General features: G+C 43.9%; 1 protein-coding gene across 1 annotated transcript; it reads right to left on the bottom strand.

Annotated features, from left to right (window-relative positions):
- Positions 1-6: 6 nt before the first annotated feature.
- Positions 7-10,905, bottom strand: LOC111982635 (lysosomal amino acid transporter 1 homolog). The gene is made up of 8 exons (XM_024014230.3): positions 10,712-10,905; positions 9,952-10,317; positions 9,378-9,507; positions 8,923-9,081; positions 2,874-3,033; positions 1,048-1,188; positions 321-529; positions 7-193 (listed from the first exon to the last, which is right to left on the bottom strand). The coding sequence occupies exons 2-8, from the start codon at positions 10,149-10,151 to the stop codon at positions 77-79; spliced, it is 1,116 nt and encodes a 371-aa protein (XP_023869998.2). The 5' UTR covers positions 10,152-10,317; positions 10,712-10,905; the 3' UTR covers positions 7-76.
- Between the last annotated feature and the right edge of the window lie 5,227 nt (positions 10,906-16,132).

Raw genomic sequence — 16,132 nt, 5'->3', positions numbered from 1 at the left:
TAGAACTTCAATCATGTATTCTCACTCTAGAACTTTAATCATGTGTTCTAACGATACACCTTTATTCATGTGTTTTCTAGAACGTGGACAGCTCCTCCTCTTCACAGAGCAGAGGTTCTACTTCAGGAACATTCATCTTCTTGCTGGTTTTATCGGAGCGGTTCTTCCTATAGATGATGAACTGGGCGGTGACCTGGGAGAGTTAAGGCTCATTCACAAACACACCACAACAAGTCAACAATATTCCAGAGACAAAAATAACACTTTCACTTCTTTATCCTTTTAGTGAAATGATGATCTTGGAGATAAAGAAAAGATACAAAGAAGTCTAGGAGGAGGACTCCCAGGCTGCCGATGAGCCAGGCCAGATGTTTGAGAATGAAGGTCTGTTTGGAGCCGGCCAGAGCTGGTAGAACCACAATGACACTGAGCCCGTAGGTRCCGTTGCCCATCATGGCCAGGGCAAACAGCATGTACGACGTYCCCTCTGTAGACTGTCGCTTAAACTGGAGACAGACAGGGAGATGTTACCGTCTAGACCTCAAAACCAACAGAGAAAAGTGAAGATTTTAGGCTTAGAGTCTTCAAAACATGTTATGTAGTTAATAATTTAACCCCATTCTATTACTTCTTCATTTTTACAACTTTTTTGTTAAGTTCCAAAATAATATTAGTTCCGAACATATTTTCACAAAGTTTGACAATGTGTTAGTATGCATGATTTGTAAGTAAGTCATGCATACTCACAAAGACACTCAATATATAAAAATGTGTGTGTGTACTGTGCTCTCCTAGGCCATCCCTAGGAACTATTATCACATTGGGAGTGACAGTGAGTTCTCTGCAGGAGCCACCAGTCCAGATGCTGTGACATCACTCAGTACAAAACACCAGTCTCTCACGCCTGTTTCTCATTTTAAAAAATCAAACAACAGCATTCCTTTTTCTCTTCTGGCCCCAAATACATTGAGCCTTCCTTTATCACCCCTTCCTTCCCCTCTTGTCACTCCTCATGTCCCCTAACCCTGCCATCCTGTCACATCTTACCTCCATAATCACACCCACGACTGCACTTCATTTTTCTAGAGCCGGGCTGAAACGACTCGACCAGAGTCGAATTAGAATAATGAGAGGCCCGCCGTATCCCAGGCTCCATAACCAGAGATCTCCAACTGCTGTTAGAAGCACCTGAAGAGAGATCAGAGAGGAAGGAGAATACGGCAGATGAGACTCACCAGACCACATTGGTGATCTATCGCCTCTCACTCTCCACACACACACACGCAACACAACCAACACCACACACACACACACACACACACCACCACACACACACACACACACACACACACACACACACACACACACACACACACACACACACACACACACACACAACCGTCGTTTTGCCAGAGGGTTTGTTAGTCCATAAACTGGAGAACCAGGAGGCCACAGGGTAAGCTCCACATCACAAAACACCAACCACTTCCAACTATTGGCGCCAGATTCTGGTAGAAGACACACAACGACCACACATTGTTGCTGGTATTAGTAGAGGTCGACCATTTCAGCCCACCTCCTCAACTACAGCATTGCTTATCACGCACCTGACAACCCTGTACTGAACTGTTGCTACGCAACACATACTCCAACGTTAGCCTCAACCTGTACTGGAACCTGTGTTGTATAGACTACCCAACGTTAGCTGCAACCTTACTAGGAACTGGTTGTAGCCGATGCTACTCTCACCAACAGATAACATGCAGAGACGAAACTGGCTTGCGTGCTCACTCGCTCGTGAAGATTAAAAGGAGGAGTGTGCTCTTGCTGTTCACATTATTAGAAAAATCACACTTGTAAGACAAACTAGAACCAGCTAGACCTAGCTGTCTGACAGTACTCAAATGGTAACGGCAGCTAACTGAACTTTTCAACCCTCCTGTGTGTATTAGCCTATATCAAGACGCAATGTGACCCGGACTTAACTGTTTTTGCAGAGCGACACAAGGCGAAGTGCGCTTATTCTTAGCTAAACAGGAGTAGTGAATTCACTCCTGAGTCACAACGCCACTGGGAGTTCCTTACAACAGCCACTGGGGCTACAACAACACGCACTGGGATCCGTACACACCTCACTGACGAATCCTACACCTAGCTACTGGGAGCCTAACCTACCTGGATTAACACCTCCTACTGGGGACTCACCTACGGATCCTCACTGCTGACTGGGACCTCACCTGCTACTGGGAATCCTAACAACCCACTGCTAATCCTACACAGCCCTTACTGAGGGATTCTCTACACCTGCCCTACACTGCTACTGGGAATCCTACACCTGCCTACTGGGATCGCTCCGTACTACCTCCTACTGGGAATCCTACACCTGACTGGACTCCTACGTCCTCCTGGGAATCCTACACCTGCACTGGGATCCTACACCCTGCTACTGGGGCTAATCCGACCACCTAGCTACTGGGAATCCTACAACCGCTACTGGGGAATCCTACACCTGCTACTGGGAATCCTACACCTGCTACTGGACTGACGAATCCACACCTTGCTACTGCGGAATCCTACACCTGCTACTGGGAGCTAGCACTGGGAATCCAATACACTATCCATATAACTGGCAGTCCTGCACAACCAGCCTACTGTAATGAATCCTAACAACCTCGTACTTGGGGCCCATGTATCTGCATCTCAACATGAGCTAGAGATACCCCTACAGCCGCTACTGAGTGTTAAGAACCAGCTAACACTCGCTATATCAACGGACCGAACCCATACACCTTATAGTTTCTCGCGGACTCCTACAACCACTACTGAAGGAGTCCTACACCTGATCAGCTGACTAGGGTCCTACAACCTCTTACCTGGGAATCCACACCTCCTCCACTTATTCATTATCTCCCCGCTTCTCCAACCGTACCGACCTACCCTGGCACCTGGTTCAAGGTCTCCACCGCCTGAGTCTCTCCACAGCCAACTGGCCTTGTCCGCACGGGCCCTCAGCCGACAGGGGTCGCCTCTTCCCTGGAAAAGGAGTCATAACTGCTCGGCATACTTGGATTTCCTGCTCTTATCTTTACAACAGACCTATGACCCAACCGTTCACCACTGTCGAGATTCAAAAAGCTACGCTTCGACACTCTGCCCAATCGTACCTTCGTGATAGAGACAAGCCTCGGACTGACACTAGACTCAAAAACATTCTTCACCCTGATCCGAAGCGTAGCCCAGCCTCGCCCCTACTTTTCTTACAAGTCATCCCTTACTGCCTGCCTTTCTATTGTGCGGTTCATACTCGCAGGTTCAGATCTTCAGAGCTCCTTCCCTCATCAACCCAGTATCCAACGGGTCTGTCTGTCAAGACCCAGCCTCCACTCAGCCCATATGAGTCTACACTGTTAGGTCCATCATGCCTCACCAACTGCCCACGATCCCGGGGGTCAGTCTCGAGCGCGGCGCTCCGGAGCGCAGAACAGAAACACGGTCGCACTCCTAGCCTAATGCACCCAACTGTCGTCATCTCACAGCTCATCGCCTTCTTCAATACCGCTAAGAAACATCATCGTTTATCATGCAAAAATCGCTTTACATGTACTAACTTCTCTAGCAAGACGATTACAACAGAATGTACAACCAGGCATACCAAATATGCTGGCCTCTTCCCCCACCCATAGCTATAAAAATGCCAGGCCTACCAACTGTTGACTAAGGCACATTAGTTAGTCCATGTAAAAGCACTATTCAGCGCAAGGGAGCAAACCTTTCGAGAGATGCCTGAAAATTATTCTAATAAAACCATGTATTCAGCTCTTCAAAGTTTCAGAAAAAAGCGCGCCAATATCAGCTCCCGTAGTAGGTGAACGAATGCCAACTTTCACGCAATTTCAAGCTATCACTGCTTGCTACACTGGGTTTCCGTATTGTGATATTAGCAAGTTGACCATCTGTGCGATCAGCTTGGAGGAAATCAACAGGCTTAACTGGCCATTTACGACATCTGCTAGAACTAAATACCTACTTGTATCTCTTGGCATTAAGACTGTATAAGATAATAAGAATATCTACTACAAAGCAATCAACGATCACCATCGCAAAATCATCTTCGCTCCTTAGAATCTCTGGGCCACGCATTATCAAGCTCTGCATTGAGAAAATGAACATACAATGACCCAACCCCGCCTCAGATAATCAACTATCATTGTTCACGATGTCTATGTGCCTGAGAAACAAAAGCAAGACCCCAGGAACCACATACAAACTAATCTTATGCCTCCAGTCCACCTCTGGAAACTCGACTCTCTCAATCCCTAACCGCGCGCTCCGACCCAGCTCACGATACTAATGCTCCTTCCCCTTGACACCTCACCGCATTACTAGCTGTAGCCCCACCCTGAACCCACAGGCTGACTTCCTACCGCCTACCTGGTCCTAGCTCTCAGAGAGACTTGCTGCTCACTCCTGCCCCATCTCACCTCCCGATTACTCGAAGATATCACCTGCCATGGTCCAACAAAACTTGATACAGCCGCCTCACGTAAAAGACAATCACATCATCCAGACAAGCGGTACTGTCAACAAATACCCCACCACACTACCCGCCACACCGCCCACCTCAACAACACTGCCACCCTTCATCGCCTCGGACAGGATAAACATCGAGCACACCCGCCATCAATCCTCCATAGACAAACATTGGCAGTAGAATGGCCCATACTGAAGAGCTCCAGTGACTTTCAACGTGGCCACAGTCATAGGATGCCACCATTCCAACAAGTCAGTTTGTCAAATGTCTGCCCTGCTAGAGCTGCCCCAGTCAACTGTAAGTTCGTTGTTGTGAAGTGGAAACTTCCAGGAGCACAACAGCTCACTGCACGAGTGGTAGGCCACACAAGCTCACAGAATGCGCATAGCGCATAAATTGTCTGTCCTCGGTTGCAACCTCACTACTGAGTTCCAAACTCCTCTGGAAGCAACATAAGCACAAAATGTTCATCGGGGAGCTTCATGAAATGGGTTTCCGAGCCGAGCAGCCACACACAACCTAGTAATCACCATGCGCAAGCATGCGAACATCGTCTAGAGTGGTTGTTAACCCGCCCAATTGGACTCCTGAGCAGTAAAGCCCGTCTCTCTGGAGTGATGACTCACGCACGAATCTGGGTTTGGCGGATGCCACGACAACGCTACTCACTCCACTGAATGTATAGTGCCAACTGTAAAGTTTGGTGGAGGAGGAATAATGGTCTGGAGTTGTTTTTTATGGTTCGGGCCCCTTAGTTCCAGTGAAGGGAAATCTTAAGGCTACAGCATACATTCAGTTTGACATTCTAGACGATTCTGTGRTTCCAACTTTGTGGTAACAGCGCTTGACTGGCRTGCACAGAGSCCTGACCTCAACCYCATCAAACACCTTTGGGATGAATTGGAACGCCGAATGTGAGCCAGGCCTAATCGCCCAACATCAGTACCTGACCTCACTAATACGCGTGGCTGAATGGAAGKAAGTTCCTGCAGCAATGTTCCAACATCTAGTGGAAAGCCATCCCAGAGGAGTGGAGGCTGTTATAGCAGCAAAGGGGGAACCAACTCCATATTAATACCCATCATTTTCAAATGAGATGTTTGATGAACAGGTGTCCACATACTTTGGTCATGTAGTGTATATAGCCTAAGAAACAAATCAAATCAAATTTAATTTGTCACATGCGCCGAATACAACAGGTGTAGACCMTACAGTGAAATGCTTACATACAAGCTCTTAACCAACAATATAATTTTAAGAAATAAATTCTAAATAAAAATAAAATATAACAAATAATTAAGGAGTAACAATAAGGAACAAGTTTCATGAAATCGATAACTTGCAGGTAACCGTTGACACTCATATATACTGACCATCTCTGAAACTCACTTAGATAATACCTTTGATGATACAGTGGTAGCAATAAATGYTTATAACATCTACAGAAAATACAGAAATGCCAACGGGGGTGGTGTTGCGGTCTATATTCAGAYCCACATTCTAGTAAAGCTTAGAGAGGATCTCATGTCAAGTAATGTTGAAGTAATATGGCTACAGGTTCATCTGCCTCACCTAAACCCCATTATTGTAGGAAGCTGCTATAGACCACCAAGTGCTAACAGTCAGTATTCGTTATAAGTCAACCTACCAGCGTGTTTACGAACAGCACAGGAATGAAATCCACATGTATTGATTACATCTTTACCAATGCTGCAGAAAACTGCTGTAAAGCAGTTTCCAAATCCATCTGATGTAGTGATCACAATATGGTAGCCATAGCTAGGAAAACCAAAGTTCCAAGGGCTGGACCAAATATTGCATATAAGAGGTCCTACAAGYGGTTTTGCAGTAATTCCTATGTTGATGATGTAAATAATATTTGCTGGTCTGTGGTGTGTAATGAGGAGCAACCAGACGCTGCACTTGATTTATTTAATAAATTGCTTACACCAGTTACAAATAAGCATGCACTATAAAAACGGTTAAATCCCAAAGGATTGATGAGGAATTGAAAAATMTTATGGTTGAGGGGGATGAGGCAAAAGGAATGACAAATAAGTCTGACTGCATAACCGATTGACAAAACTACTGCAAATGGAGAAATCATGTGACTAAACAGAACAAAAATAAGAAAAAGCTATACTATGAAACAAAAACAAATGATATAAAGAAGTATAGTAAAAAGCTTTGGAGCACCATAAATAAAAATGTTGTGCAAAAGGCAAAAAGCTCCATCATTCATTGATTCAGATGTCTCATTCACCGTAAAACCCACTAATATTGCCAACTACTTTAATATTTTTTTTAATTGGCAAGATTAGCAAATGAAGGCATGACATGCCAGCAAAATATGCTGAATCTACACATCCAAGTATAACTGATCAAGTTATGAAAGACAAGCYTTGTAATTTTGATTTCTGTAAAGTGAATGTGGAAATGGTGAAAAAAATTGTTGTATATCAACAATGACAAGCCYCCCGCGTCGGACAACTTGGATGGAAAATGACTGAGGATGATAGAGGACAAAATTGCCACTCCTATTTGCCAGCTCTTCAATCTAAGCTTACAGTAAAGTGTGTGCCCTCAGGCCTGGAGGGAAGCAACAGTCACTCTGCTACCCAAGAATAGTAAAGCACACTTTACTGGCTTAAATAGCCGACCAATCAGRCTGTTACCAACCCATAGTAAACTTTTGGAAAAAATGGTGTTTGACTGAATACAATGTTATTTTACAGTAAATAAATTAACAACAGACTTTCGGCATGCTTATAGTGAAGGGTATTCAACATGCACGGTACTTATACAAATGACGGATGATTGGCTGAGATTGATATTACAAATATTTTGGGAGCTGTTTTGTTAGTCTTCAGTGCAGCTTTTGARATTATCAATCATAGTATGCTGCTGGAAAAACGTAGGATGTAATGGCTTTACAACCCCTACTATATTGTGAATTGAGAGTTACCTGTCTAACAGAACACAGAGGGTTTTCTTTAATGGTAGTCTTTCCAACATAATCCAGGTAGAATCAGGCATTCCCCAGGGCAGCTGTTTAGGCCCCTTACTTTTTTCAATCTTTACTAATGACATGGCTCTCAGTAAAGCCTGTGTGTCTATGTATGCGGATGAGTCAGCACTATACACGTCAGATACTACAGCGAGTGAAATCACTGCACCACTTAACAAAGAGCTGCAGTCAGGTTCAGAATGGGTGGCAAGAAATAAGTTAGTCCTAAATATTTCAAAAACTAAAATAATTGTATTTGGGACAAATCACTCACTAAACCCTAAGCCTCAAATGAATCTTGTAATGAATAATGTGGAAATGGTGAAAGTTGAGGTAACTAAACTGCTTGGAGTAACCCTGGATTGTAAATTGTRATGGTTAAAACATATTGATACAACAGTAGCTAAGATGGGGAGAGATCTGTCCATAATAAAGCGCTGCTCTGCCTTCTTAACAACAATATCAACAAGTCAGGTCCTACAGGCCATAGTTTTGTTGCAATAAAGAGGGACTTGGTAAAATTACAACTGGCCCAGAACAAGGCAGCACYGCTGGCCCTTAAATGTACACAGAGCTAACATTAATAATATGCATGTCAATCTCTCATGGCTCAAAGTAGAGGAGAGATTGACTTCATCACTACTTATTGACATGTTCAATAGAGCGAGCTGGCTGTTTAAACTACTAGCACACTCGGACACCCATGCATACCCCACAAGACATGCCACCAGAGGTCTCATCACAGTCCCCAAGTCCAGAACAGACWATGGGAGGCGGACAGTACTACATAGAGCTATGACTACATGGAACTCTATTACACATCAAGTAACTCACGCAGCACGCACTCCTCTCCCCTGTAACTATTACCCAGGTCATTGCTGTAAATGAGAATGTGTACGCAGTCAACTTACCTGGTAAAAAAAGGTTTAATAAAACATTTTTAAAAAGCAGTGAAATATTTTTTTTAAACGATAAAAATACACCTTATGGAAAAGCGAGGACTGTGAAGAGTCACACACACACATACAAACACACATAACATACACACATAACATACACAGTATTCACACACTACACACTGGATTGTAAGTAATCCAATATGTCTTCCTTTTGTGTTCCAGTCCACAGCTGCAAACTGGACTGACAAAGGAGCTTTACAATGTGAGCATTTGTCAGTCATCAACTTTTAGTGGGAACTATTTTACTTGAAAACACACACACACACACACACACACAAAGGCATGGATAACTTGGCATAGCTGTTAGCATTGTCAATAAGGTATGCATGTAACACATAATGTGAGTACACAGACTGCACCCTCAGAATTACACTTACAATGGAAGTATGAACCTACAGCACATTATCTACAATGCTGATTCTCACACATACACAACCATGGCATTGTGTTTCCATACTGGGCGGAGAGTGTAATATCAGGATCCCACTGGCCTTACTTTTACATGAGTTGTTCTTTATCTTGTAGTAGAGGAACTGGGAGATGAGCAGGAGATCAGTGAAGATGTAGAACACTACTGTCACAATCTGAGAGAAAAGAGAGAGAGAGAGAGAGACAGAGAGAGAGAGACAGAGAGAGAGAGAGAGAGAGAGAGAACAATCAAATATGATTGACAGTGGCACCCCCTGCTGGTAAGCATAGGCAATGGTCAGGGAAAAGTTCAAAGGAAAACGGCCCTTGTGATAGAATGTAAATGCAGAGACACCAACTTCAATGCAGCAGCTATACAATGCAGCAGGGCATGCCTGGGCAGACAGTGATATGACAATCAAAACAATAACTCCCTTATGCCTCTGCCCAAGTTGTGCCTTTTGTTAGATACCTGGATGGGCAGCTGGCTGGTCAGGACGCAGCCTATTAGACTGCTGAGGTCCCCACTGAAGAGGAAGAGCAGAAAGCCAAAAGACATGGCCTCCTCCACTTTACCATTGCGATAAGCCTCATAGACTTGTCTGGGGGGGTGGGGGGGGAGGAGACAACAAGAGATTAAATGGAGGCAGAGAAGGGGAACGAAAAGGGGAGAATGATGTGGCATGTAAACAGATACTTGGATTAGAGGTCTCCTAAACTGGTTTTGTAGAGCCACACAGACTCTCTCTCATTGCAATGGTAATACATCGATAATGGGCTAATTCATCTGTCATGAGTATTATCATAACAACGAATGTCAGAGAAACGTTGATCACAACATCTGTGATAAATTATTTGAATTAGTATTAAAAAGACAATCTACTTTTTCCTTATATAACGCCTTCCTACTGCAGTCGTGGACAATTTACGGTAGAGTAGACAGCAAGAAACAGAGCATTGAAACTTACGGTAGAGTAGACAGCAAGAAACAGAGCATTGAAACTTACGGTAGAGTAGACAGCAAGAAACAGAGCATTGAAACTTACGGTAGAGTAGACAGCAAGAAACAGAGCATTGAGATCAGCCCGATGACTACACTCCAGTATTCCCACACATTATCCACGCATTGCTCGAACAGATAGAGGATCCAGGGCGTCCCGTTAGAGCACAGTGGCCGACCCAGCACCGGGGAAGTCAGGTTAGCGGCCACGTTTGCAGTCCTCCCCGGGAAGCGGGCGTGGGCCATGGGGTCGTCCCACTTTCAGTCCCTCTGCCTCCGTGGAAGAATCCGAGCGCGATGATGTGGAAGTTTTCGTTTGTTGARACAAAACGCCCTCGAGCCCACCATCGGATGCACCACACCTAGGCTACAGGCGTGTGGCGCTTTCCGAAGTAGATATAATTTGATCAATCTGCAAGGCAATATACATGACTATGGATAGAATTACGAATTGGCAGTGGAGATTAGGAGGAGTGGTGTGGTGTCGGGTGGAGTAAGAAATTAAATGCATTGTTACTGCGCTTTTGGTTTCAGCAACAAAATGCAACTCTGATACAATGTTGATACTTTTTATATATAWGACAATTTTTGCATATTGGTCATAACCTTTTGTTGCGGTTGCGTATGCCTACAATGTTGCAATTTGATAGACCAGAAGGCAATCAATCAATCGCTTCTCATCAAATTTCTGTTGGTCTGTCGGCCTCATAATAAGACAGACAATGGGGTTGGATGGCAAATCCATAACAGCGACAGTCACAGACCAACCAACGTTGTCAACGAAGCAAATGCAGTTCATCTCTCACCTGGTGTGTTGCTTTCTCGACCTTCGTGTTACTGTGCGACGGCTCTCCATCTCAACACGGCTGTCGTGATGATTTGATTGAGCGATATATTCCGCTTGTCTATTTAATTTCCTATTAKTTTTATTGTATTGTAATATATCAATTCATGTTGCCTATTCCTGTCCTCCGGAATGGCATCAAATTCCATTATTTCACTTCCGCATTTTCTGGCAAAAAACACAGAACTGAGAACCACAAGAATAAGGACTTAGCACCACCTGCTGGGTGTTATACAGTGGTGTGATAAGCGCCCTACAGAGAGCCAACGTCCAGCCCATCACTAATTGAGTTGAAGTCTTTTCATTATCATTAACTTGGATACATTTAGGGTAGCCTACAACCTATTARAGTTTGGAGAACGTTATTTGTCATTTTACATCTTTTGTTGGTTTGTCTAGTAGGAGGAGCTATGGCCAGGCTACATAACGGCTGTGACGGCAGACCAGACCAGAACATGGAAAACCTTTGATGTTGGAAGCATACCTTTTTAGGGCCCAAGTGGSCTTAGCCWAAAAACCTAGTTTAAGCCTCGTGTTTTTTCAAGTTTGTAATTTTTATGTTTTGTTTGGTCCTCCTATGTAAATAATTTCCACTGGGACCTGGAACTCCACGTTCTTTATAAACTCCAAAACTGTACCGCAGCCTCTGTTCCTATGCTTAACCCTCACTGCTGGGCCAACCTTTGACCTTCATGACCTTTTGGCTCTAAATTTACAATATGGATGATGAACGTCTCTAGGAGGCTATAGCCTATAATGCATGTCATTATAGTCAATAGGCTATATGCATGTAATTATAGTCAATAGGCTATATGCATGTAATTATAGTCTATATAGGCTTTATGCATGTCATTATAGTCAATAGTCTATAGGCTATATGCATGTCATTATAGTCAATAGGCTATATGCATGTCATTATAGTCAATAGGCTATATGCATGTCATTATAGTCTATATAGGCTTTATGCATGTCATTATAGTCAATAGTCTATAGGGTATATGCATGTCATTATAGTCAATTGGCTATATGCATGTCATTAATTCTTTCCTTTCCTCGCTCCTGTTCATTGTTTAGACAGTCCAACCTCAACAGTTGCTTTGCTCTTGTCCACCTCTAGTCCACCAGATTCCTTTAAAAAAAACATTTTTTTTACCCCTTTTTCTCCCCAATTTCATGGTATCCAATTGGTAGTACAGTTTTGTCTCTGCAACTCCGTACCGACTCAGGAGAGGCGAAGGTCGAGAGCCGTGCGTCCTCCATAACCCAACCAAGCCGCACTGCTTCTTGACACAATGCCCACTTAACCCGGAAGCCAGCCGCACCAATGTGTCAGAGGAAACACCGTACARCTGGTGACCATGTCAGCATGCACTGCGCTCGACCTGCCACAGGAGTCGCTAACCCGGACGACGATGAGCCAATTGTGCGCCGCCCCATGGGTCTCCCGGTCGAAAGCATGGCTGCGACAGAGCCTGGACTCGAAACCAGGATCTCTAGTGTCACAGCTAGCACTGTGATGCAGAGCCTTAGACCACTGCGCCACTKGGGAGGCCCATTGTCCACCAGATTCCTGAAGACCATGCAAGACTCTGGCCCCAGCAGACACTACCACAAGAAAACCCAAGGATTCATCTGACACTCTTCTTCTCCTGGTGGGAAGCAATACCTCACTCACTCATGTTTCAGTGCCAGCTGGTGGAGGGAGAGATGGGGAGGATGTGTTAAAAACCTGTTCTAAAGTCCCAGATAGATACGTGTTTCGACTGCATCTGAACTACGATGGCTTGCCATTGTTTAAAAGTTATTGTGTACAATTCTGGCCAATCCTAGGGATACTTCAGGGCTACGTAAAGGTGCCGGTCATCATTGCACTATTCTGTGGTAACTCAAAGCCACTTTCCCTCGGTGACTATTTGAGAGTGTCACACCTACTCCCCCTCTCTGGCGCTTGAGGGCGCCAGGCGGCCCTTCATTACGCACACCTGTCCCCATTATTATGCYCTTCAGCYCTCATTGGACTCACCTGGACTCCTTCACTTTGTTGATTGCCCCTTCTATATCTGTCTGTTCCTCAGTTTGTTCCCCTTGTCAGCATTGATGTCATTACGTTTTCCCCTGTCCAGACGCTGCCCTTGTTTCTTGTCTATTATCCATTAAATGTTCACTCCCTGTACTTGCTTCTCCTCTCCCAGCGCCGGTCCTTACAGAGAGATCTAGTTAATGAGTTGCAAAGGGGTTTGTCATCAAAGGTAAACAGTTCTCTCTAATTGTCACCTCTGTTACCTGTGATACTCCAGCTAGAGTGAACATCAAGACGCTTAAGTCCCGCACTGGGTATTCAGGTTGGGATAAATGCATCCAAGGAGATGTCATTATCTCATTTGTGCAGCACTTTAGTCAGTTGTATGGTCCCCAGTATGTGGTTTACAACATTCATGGCCTAACCCATGTTTGTGAGGATGTCAAGTTACATGGAAACCTGGACTTAATTAAAAGCATTGAATTTAATGAAAATGTGCAAAAGTTGGTCAAGTTAACATATCAAGGCAATGTTGATGCTGTTCTTCTCCRTCACATGAAGTAGAAAAGTGTCACATAGGCTAGAGCAGCGGTTCCCAATCTAGGGGTCACGGCCCATGTGGGGTCGCCTTATGTGAAAATGGGGTTGTGGGAGAATTTCCAAAATCCCTAAGAAAATAAAATATATACAAAAAAAAAAAAAGTATTATAATATCGTCTTTGTATCTCAAAATGATTGTAATGTGGTTAACCTTAAAAACCTATGAAAATTATTAAAATCTAAAAGATTAAATTCAACCAGAGAGCGCCCTTAGATCATGGGAAAAGGCCGCACTTGACCGTTGCACTTGAATCATTCCCACAGTGAATGGCTAAGCCCACTARGCRATGAAACCACACACTATTGAAGAGARWTTGATATTACTGTCCGCAATTGATATGGTGAAAACAATGTGTGGGGAGGCAGAGGGACAGAAACTCACAACAATACCTTTGTCAGATAACACTGTTAAARGAAGAATGTATGCTCTGACTGAACGACTCAAAAACTCCCCAGCTTATGCTCTCCAAATGGACGATAGRTGTTAGGACCGAGATGACCATGCWTTGACTTTTGTCGGGGGGATTCTAGTCACGAGGACATATTGTTCTGTCTCACGATTCCCGAGTATGAAACGGCATAGGGGATGTTCAGTGMGCTGCGTGACTATTTTGACGAACAACAGATTCCATATGGTATCGAATGATGGGCTTTTGCACAGATAMGGCTCCATCTATGGTGGGAKGGCGGGCAGGCCTCTGCACTCTTGTTATGAATGTATCTCCCTCTGCCATATGGAAGAGAGCAACTGGCTGCAAAAGASCTYAGCACAGAACTCTGAGATATACTGCAGTAGGTAWCTTCAATTGTAAACTACATCAAACCACATCTACAGCGCTCAGGCCTGTTCTCAAATTTTGTAATTCACAATGGATGTAAAAAAAAAWYAAACAGACTTGGTTGACTTTCTGTGTAAGGAAAAGAAAATAACAGAGAACAGCATCTGTAAGTGTCCAAAAATAGTGATGACTGRTCACCTCCAACGCTTGAAAGAGCACTTTGGGTCAGAGTTTTGGTTCCTGACTCAAAAGGGAATATACCCTGCGGGGAACTGGGAACTCTTGACAACTCRGACTTCCGTCTTCAATGCATTCAAGAAAACTGGGAACTTGTAAAAAAATGAGCTCCGACTGGGAAAAATAGTTTTGAATAGTCATCCAACTCCGAATTCCAACTCGGGAACTCTGGCCTCTTTCTTGAGCCCCGATTTCCGACCTAAAGATCACTGACGTCATGATTTGACCTCGTATTTTTCAGAGTTCCCAGTTGTCTTGAAAGCACCATAAAACTCATGGTAGGCTACCAGTTGCCTGTGTGAAGCCAGACTCAGTGCACTAGTCTGCATTGAAACCAAATATCGATCCAGGTTGGATGTGCCAGCAGAGATGAGGTGCGCACTGTTGACCACGCCCCCTGACTTTGAGGAGCTTGGACGCGACATGCGTCAAGCCACACCCATCTCATAAACSGTGGTGAGATAAGATACATTATGTCAGACTAATTTTCAAWTGACTGTCATAGCCCCACATTAAAATGATGTGATGGTGAGTTGTGAAGACAATCAGAAATACTTTTAGACTGTTTTTCAATTGCCTGCCATAGCCCCAAATAAAAAAGTAAACATTGGCTGTTAATTACATATTTGTTTTCATATGGTTGGAGTCGCGAGAATTTTTAGATATCAAAATGGGGTCGTGGGCCGAAAAAAATTGCGAACCCCTGGGGTAGAGTATTGTAGAATTAGGATTATCTTTAAACATTTATTCATCATTTCCCCCAAAAGCCATTTACAAAGTTGTTGAATTTCTGAAGAGAAAATAAAATGGAGATGTGGAGGTGGAGGTGGAGTCGGTGACAGGAGTGTGGGTGATGAATGGCGTGTGCATGTGGCCAACCTTTAAACGGAAGATACTGGAATCAGCTCTGAAGCTTTGAATGAGGGAGACAACTGCAGTAGTTAAGATTAGCGACGGCATCGCTTTGGCAATGAACATCCTTCTGTCTCAGGACAAGGCTTATGTTAATTATTGGGAGTATGAACACAAATAGTCTTTCTTTAACTACCCTATTCACTCTTGTGAGCTTGGAATATATGTGGTAACCAACCACTGTCCGAATCTAAAAAGCATTGAACTTAATGAAAATGTACGGAAGTATCTCAAGTGAGGGAGACAACTGCTGCGAGAGGGGTATATTTGAGGGGGAGAATGGTATGGAGTGAGGGACGGTATATGCCACCTGGTGGAGGGAGAGATGGGAAAGATGGTATGGAGTGAGGGAGGTTATATGGTGGAGGGAGAGATGGGGAAGATGTGTTGATTTGACACTGAGGATAGACACATCTTCCCTTTCAACACGCAGGTAGACTTCTCAGGGATTGTTATTATTAATGAATGGTTCTTACTTCAATAACTGATGTTGTGCTTTGTTGTTAAAATGTTGAAATATAATGTTTCCGAATAGCAGACACAGTTCAAAGTCAGTAGATTAGATTTCTTGAATTATTTGATATAATTTTAGCATTTGAAGCCAACTGGTGACCTCCATCTGTACTTACACACTGGGCACACAAATAGTGTATACAATAGAACAGTGCAAAAATCTGATATTAAATACAGAAAAACAATGAATCCCATCAACATCAGAGGGCTTCCCATGGGAATGGGAAACAGTAATTAAATGGATAGTTCTCCCAAATGTTRTTACCCTGTAAACTGTCTATGGACAAGATATAACAGCAGTCCATGCTTTTGTTGTTGTTGT

Source organism: Salvelinus sp. IW2-2015, linkage group LG22 (assembly GCF_002910315.2).
Source record: "Salvelinus sp. IW2-2015 linkage group LG22, ASM291031v2, whole genome shotgun sequence".
In the NCBI taxonomy this organism is placed as follows: Eukaryota; Metazoa; Chordata; class Actinopteri; order Salmoniformes; family Salmonidae; genus Salvelinus; species Salvelinus sp. IW2-2015.
Note: the sequence above shows the minus strand (reverse complement) of the source record. Positions and strands in the feature narration are given on the sequence as shown.